Source organism: Sinocyclocheilus grahami, unplaced genomic scaffold (assembly GCF_001515645.1).
Source record: "Sinocyclocheilus grahami isolate Dianchi unplaced genomic scaffold, SAMN03320097.WGS_v1.1 scaffold14.1, whole genome shotgun sequence".
In the NCBI taxonomy this organism is placed as follows: domain Eukaryota; kingdom Metazoa; phylum Chordata; class Actinopteri; order Cypriniformes; family Cyprinidae; genus Sinocyclocheilus; species Sinocyclocheilus grahami.
In genome coordinates, this window is record NW_015505193.1 from 2,989,826 (window position 1) to 2,997,138 (window position 7,313).

General features: G+C 35.0%; 1 protein-coding gene across 1 annotated transcript in view; it reads left to right on the forward strand.

Annotated features, from left to right (window-relative positions):
- Positions 1-7,313, forward strand: part of LOC107600821 (serine/threonine-protein kinase PAK 1-like) — a 54,389-nt gene that overhangs the window by 22,660 nt on the left and 24,416 nt on the right. The window contains exon 2 of the mRNA XM_016292795.1: positions 5,782-5,998. Coding sequence (XP_016148281.1) covers positions 5,806-5,998 — 193 coding nt within the window. The 5' untranslated portion in view covers positions 5,782-5,805. The remainder of the gene's footprint in view (positions 1-5,781; positions 5,999-7,313) is intronic.

A 7,313-nucleotide genomic window follows, 5' to 3' on the forward strand; every position in this document is an offset into this window, starting at 1 on the left:
CAATCACAGCACACACTGGCCCAGCTAACCAATCACAACACACACTGGCCCAGCTAACCAATCGCAGCACACACTGGCCCAGCTAACCAATCACAGCACATTTCGTATTTCAGAAGGCGGCCCTTCATCTGAGACAGGAACTATTCGAGCCGTTCATGCCAGACTGGGGAGAGAGATGTTGTAATAATGTAAAATATGTGAAAAATCATGTGTTTTTCGAACAACCTAGTATGAGAGCCTGTTCTAGTACACCCCCAAAACATAATAGGACCCCTTTAAGATGCTTTCAGTGTAAATGTCTCAGGATCAGACATTTTGTGTCTATAACGCACCCTCTCACACGTCTCTGTTTGGTATAATTGTCTTAACACCAGCTTGAACACAAGATTAAACCGCATGTGTGCTTCACGGAGGTAATGAAAAGCTGTTTCTGGCCTTGCGTTGCAGGTCTCCTACAAGCCTTTACACGCAGCTGGAGGCAAATTAACCCGCATGTCGGGGAAACATTTCCCAAACATGTCAGGTGATTCGAACGAATGTCACAACATCAGCGGTTAATTAGCACGAACCAGGAGTAATCAGAAACCCTGCCTATATCTTCTGTGTTTCTAGAGTCTATCGAGAAGAGCTCAGAATTGAATTACGAAAACTCTACTTACACGCTCAAACTCGACCTGCCTGACAAGGCGAATCCATAAATTCACAACTCCTACATTTATAGCAGCGGCTGTGCTTCTGTCGCTTCTCGCTCTATTACACCTCCAGAGAGACGAGAGCTATTCTTATCCTGATGAATGATGCTCTGTTCTGCGTGATCTCACGTGAGCTCAGAAAACACCACCTCAGCTCTTTCAGCATGCTCTTTTAGTGTTATTTATGTAGTACTGTAGAATTGATTCATATTATGAGTTCCCTTTTATTTTTACATTTTTGTTTCATTTGAATTCAGTTTAGAATTGTCATTTTATGTCCTTCTGTCATTTTGTTGGTTTTTTTAAATATTTCTGTTTAGCTTTAATTTTTGTATGTTTTTAATCCAATATTTTATTTTACACTGTAAAAATAAATCTGTGACATTTATGGTAAAATACCAGCAGCTGTGGTTGCCAGAACTTCATAAAAAATATGGTAGCAACATTTTAGTTTTTACAGACCGAATACCGTATTTCATTAACTGATGTAATGTTAATAAACCAGCATATGGAAGTACTAATATCTGTTTTGAACTATTGTAATGCACTGATAACCACCAAAAACAGGTGGTGATGAGAAAGTCACATGATGAACCAAAGCTCATCACAAACAGCTTTTCTACGAGCTGAGGAGGGCAATACTTATATATAGAAGGTGCACAGTGTCATTCACACAAACACTAAACACCATCACGGTAACACGCATGATACTGAAATGATGCAATAAACATTAATTTAACAACAGTAGATGTAAGATTAAACCCTAATGTACACAACTGATAAAAAAAACTAAGAAGAAGAAAAAAAACATCAAATATGAAGTGTCATGCAGGGAATTCTGGCAGTGTCAATTTACAGTTTGTGACTGTAAATTATACAAGGACTTTTTCTTTTTCACTTCCAAAAACCATATTTTTTAACAGTATTTTACTGTAAAATTACATTAAATGTAATTACATTTATTCAACGAATATAGTATGGAAACGTACTGTTAACAAGTTTTTACTGTAGCATTTTACAGTCTTTTTCTGTTAAAATCACAATCATTTTTTACAGTGTAGATTTATTTCAATTAATGAAATCTATTTTAAATAATAATTTGGTGTTTAATTTTACCTGCCATTTGTTTTATGGAATGAAGAGAATCATATATCTGTACTTTTTGTTTGTCTGTTTCTGCGTTTATCTCACAATTCAGATATTTTTTGCAATTTTTTGCAATTTTGAGAATATAAACTCAGAATTGTGAGATATAAACTCAGAATTGCAAGGAAAAAGTCAGAATTCTGAGTTTACATCTTGCAGTTCAACTTTTTTAATTGCATAATTGTTATTGCGACATCTTTTTATATATTTTTTTTATTTTATATCTTGCAATTCTGTCTTTGTTTAAAAAAAAAAAATCTAAATTATGAAAAGTCAGAATGATCTTTTCCATTCGATTTAGAGTGAAAAAGATGTTTTGAAAAGGCTAGGCAGGTGGGTTTTGTGCATCAGCATCATTTAGCCTGTTTCCAGTCATTATTGCAATTGAAATTAATGTGAGTTTGAGTTAATTATATCTTTTTTTGGAATCGGAACTGCTCACTGAAGCTCCAGTTGGCCTGTAGACATGAGAATCAAGACTAATTGTGTTGATGTTGAGCGTTTAAAGGAAAACCATCTGAATAAAGCAGCTGAGGATGAAGCAGTGAAACCCTGTCAGGATCAGTGATGATGACTGATGTCTCGCCGGTACGTCACACAGGACAGCCGTCAGGTGTTTATCATGTCAGTTAAGTGTGGATGACTTGACAAACAGAGCGCTGAGTCACAGGTACACGCTAGAACTACAACACTTCCTCTACTGGTGTGTGTTTGGTGGTTTTCTGGTCTCAGAACTTGGTTCTGGTTTTTGCATTTGCTCTTTGAGACAATGAAGGGGAACACGCAGGCTCAGCTGTGGATGAAGCCCTTTGTTTGCTTGAATGAAAAGCACCTGAGGTTTGTTAGATGTGTGTGTGTGTGTGTGTGTGTAATAGCGCTGAGATCGGTTTAATTACCAGAGACCAGACCAAAGTCCCAGAGACTTCCTCACTTCCTCATTCTTGCTGTTTTACTGGTCTTTGTCTCTAAAACACTTGTGTACTTGTGTTTGGTGATTTTAAATAAAGTAATTGTGACTTTATATCTGGCAGTGTGGCTCACAATGGCAACGTTGTTCCTCATAATTGCTTTAAATCACTGTGGCTTTGTTTCTTATTTTAAACTATTTCACTACTATTTTGTACTTTTTTTCTTTTGTAATTTTCTTTAGTTGTGTTTTAAGGTATGTGTTCAAAAAACAGGTTTTGCCTATTGTGAGGACTAAAAGTCTCCGAAAGGATAATTCAACCTGAAATCAGCTGCATTGAGGGAGCAGCCGACAGAGAGAAAAAAATACTTAATAAACATATAAATAATGATTTTTGGGAGAATATAAAACTGCAAAAAGGTTTGTGTGAGGTTTAAATTTAGGGTTAGGCCTAGGTCAAAGGAAAGTCCCCACCATGATAGAGAAGGGTTTCACACAACAGACCCTGTCGATCTCAAACAGTCGTTCACCAGCTGTGTGTGCATGTGTTACTGTGTCTTTAACACACTCATGTTGTATGGTTGTTTGCCCTGCTGCCTTTCTGATGTCTGTTTGCTCATGGCTGAAGTGTGTTTACAGGTAATACTCTTTCCTTTTTGTATTATCTGTGTGTGTGTGTTTTTCTCAGACTCGGCTATCATGTTACACCATTCATGTCCAGTCAGTCACAGATCAAACTCATAGTCTTTCCTGTTCACCTGTGTCATCACATCAGGGAGGCCACAACCTCTTAAAACCAGCACACACACACACACACTCGCTCCGAGTCCGACGGGATCTAAAGGGGCTGTTCTTACGGGAATACTGCTGGGATTGAGTGTCAGTATGCCGGACGGTGTTTGGTGAGGTGAAGTTTTATTACAGACTATCAGCAGATGTGCATTTTATATTCATATGTCCGTGTGAATGATCTGCGTCGAGATGTTCACTCGAGGTTAGTGATGGACTAAGATTTGGCCATTTTGAGTAAATGTTGTGTAAAATAGATGTTAATTTCATTCCGTAGGCTTGCGTGCATCTCAATTGCTGTCATTAAAGTGCATTATGCTGCTCTCTGTTGGCACTGATTGACCGATATCATACAATTACTTCTTCTAGAGCTGACAGTTTTGTATGTAAAGATAAGGATTGTGTTAGTTTTGTCAGTGTCTAGGCTGGTCAGTGCTTGTATTTGTCGTGATGCTGTTATGTCCGAGTCTTGTTTGGATTGTGTGCAAAGATTCACATAATTTGTCCGTGAATCTTTTTTTGTTAATGGCATAAAGATTTTAGGGTAGAACTCACATTTACGTTTATTCATTTAGCGGAGGCTTTTATCCAGAGCAATTTGTCATAGAGTCAAAAATTGTCATCAGATACAATGCCAGGTTTAGTAAAAAAAAAAAATATATATATATATAAATAAATAAAAGAATAGATGTGAAATTAGTGGTGAAATGAAATGCAGAAAAGGAAAAAAACAATAATAATAATAATGTGTATTTATTATTATTATTTATATGAATGTTTAAGGAAAAGTGTATCTTATTGAAACTGGTCTCTGTTTTTTCACTTTTTAATTACCTTTCTTGTTCATTTAAAATTGTCATTGTGCCAAATACATTTTTAAAAGCACAAATATTCCCTGTAGTAGAGTAAAGGTGAAATAATATATATACAGTATATATATATATATAATAATAATAATAATATGTGTTTTTATTAGTTTATCTTAGGCTTTGTAACTGGTCTCTGTTTAATCCCCTTTAAATTAGCTTTCTAGTTCATTTTAACTAAATTTTTTGGTCAATTTAAAATGGTCCATGTGGCAAATTAACTTTTAAAAGCACAAATATTCCATGTAGTCTCTGTGTAGTCATTAATGTCAGCTCATTAACCTGTATGTGTAACATTAATACAACGATTTGAGCAAAACTTTGTTTAAAGTAGTTTTAAATGGAGAACAGCATGTCACACATGTCAGCATCCAAAAAGCATTTCATATTAACTGGATACAACCCAAAAATAATAGTCTTTCCAGTATTACATAATCCTGGTTTATTGAGTCGAGGTGTCAGGACTGATGTCAGAGCCGCTGCACTGAATCATGCAAAGACGGGGCTGTTTTTGGTCTGTTTGCACCTTTCTGAAAAGAAAACTCAAGAACATTCAGTTATGCTTCAGTTTGTGGTGTTTAATAAGGGAATAATTATATTGTTATTGCTCATATTAGGGTTGGTGATTTGAATAAAGCTTGAGGTTGGTATGATTTTTAATTTTTTTATGTATTTGAAAGAAGTCTCTTTTGCTTACCAAGGTTGCATTTGTTTGTTTAAAAAAATACAGTAAAGTCATTAATATTGTAAAATAGTATTACAAATTAAAATAACTGATTTCTATTTGAATATATGTTAAAATGTAATTTATTTCTGTGATGCGCAGCTGTATTTTCAGCATCATTCCTCCAGTCTTCAGTGTCACATGATCTTCAGATATCATTCTAATATGCTGATTTGCTGCTCGAGAAACATTTCTGATTATTATCAATGCTGAAAACAGTTGTGCTGCTTCATATTTTTGTGGAAACCGTGATACGTTTTATTTTTCAGGATTCAGGATGAATAGAAAGCTCAAAAGAACAGCATTTATATGAAATTGAAATCTTTTGTAACATTATATATGTCTTTACTGTCATTTTTGATCAATTTATTGCATACTTTTCTTTAAAAAAAAATCGTACTGACCTATAACATGCTTTATATAAAAATAATACATAGAACTATATTGGTCTGAAACTACATCAGATGATGTTTTCTTCCTGCCTTAGCTGTTTTTTCCTGCTGTGTCCTAGTTTAATCTAAATACCATTAAAAGAAGATTGGTGGTAATTTGGTCAATCTAATTATGCTTTCAGTTTCATTCCAGCAACCCTTGTTGATTTACTTTAGCCCCTCCCTTTTCACCAACTCACTAGCTCGGATTGGTTGTGTGTTTCAGATTTAGCCACGCCCACAACTGAAGATGTCAGACAATGGGGAAGTAGAAGACAAGCCGCCAGCTCCGCCCATGAGAAACACCAGCACCATGATTGGCTCGTCCGGTAAAGACTCAGGCCCGCTGAATCACGGCTCCAAACCCTTGCCGCCCAACCCGGAGGACAAGAGGAGAAAAGAAGGCTTCATCCGATCCATACTCACCGGAGGAGGAGACAAGAGTGAGTGACAGGCATTGAAAACTCATTTTTAAAGAACTGTTTTTAAAAAAGAGGACTTAAAAGCAATCCAGCAAGAACAGCATTTATGTAGGGAGTCATTCGGGGTCAAAGCTCACAATAAACACATCTGTTTTGCAAATAGCATTTGTCATTGAGGTTGATATTCTCCTTCATTTGTGGCAGCAGATTCTCACACTTTCTCATTGTATAACACGCGTCTCCAAACACCTGTGCATCCACACGTGTCTCCGTGTCAAGAGTCCGTCTCACTCCTGCATTCTGAGCGGCTCGTCTTTCTGCAGGCCTGTTTTGTGTTAATTACCAGCCCGTTAGCACATCATTAATATTAAAGACCCTGCCTGGCTTCAGCTCACAGCAGATGAGGACGTTTATAATAGGCATTAGCAGCATCTGCACACATGAGTGACACACAGGAACTGGAAAACAGCGCAATAGATGCATGACTGTGTATATATTGTAATAATGTCTTTATGAAATCCAAAAAACGTATGAGATTAAAATGGCAGAAATCTGGTATATTGTATAAAAATAGTGTTAAAGACTCTCTAAAACTAACACTTACTATTCTATTTCTATTGTCTACTTGTTTTCTTTTATTTATTATAAAAACTTAACTCTCTAACACTAGCACTCTGTATTCTATTTCTATTCTATCTACTTGTTTTCTTTTATTTATTATAAAAACTTAACTCTCTAACACTAGCACTCTGTATTCTATTTCTATTCTATCTACTTGTTTTCTTTTATTTATTATAAAAACGTAACTCTAACACTTGCACTCTGTTCTATTTCTATTTTATCTACTTGTTTTTTATTATAAAAACTTAACTCTCTAACACTAGCACTCTGTATTCTATTTCTATTCTATCTACTTGTTTTCTTTTATTTATTATAAAAACTTAACTCTCTAACACTTGCACTCTGTGTTCTATTTCTATTCTATCTACTTGTTTTTTTATTATAAAACTTAACTCTAACACTAGCACTCTGTGTTCTATTTATATTATATCTACTTGTTTTATTTTATTATAAAAACTTAACTCTCTAACACTTGCACTCTGTGTTCTCTATTTCTATTCTATCTACTTGTATTCTTTTATTTATTATAAAACTTAATTCTAACACTAGCACTCTCTATTCTATTTCTATTCTAACTACTTTTCTTTAATTTATTATAAAAGCTTAACTCTCTAACATTAGCACTCTGTGTTCTATTTCTATTCTATCTTGTTTTCTTTTATTTATTATAAAAACTTAACTCTAACACTAGCACTCTCTATTCTATTTCTATTCT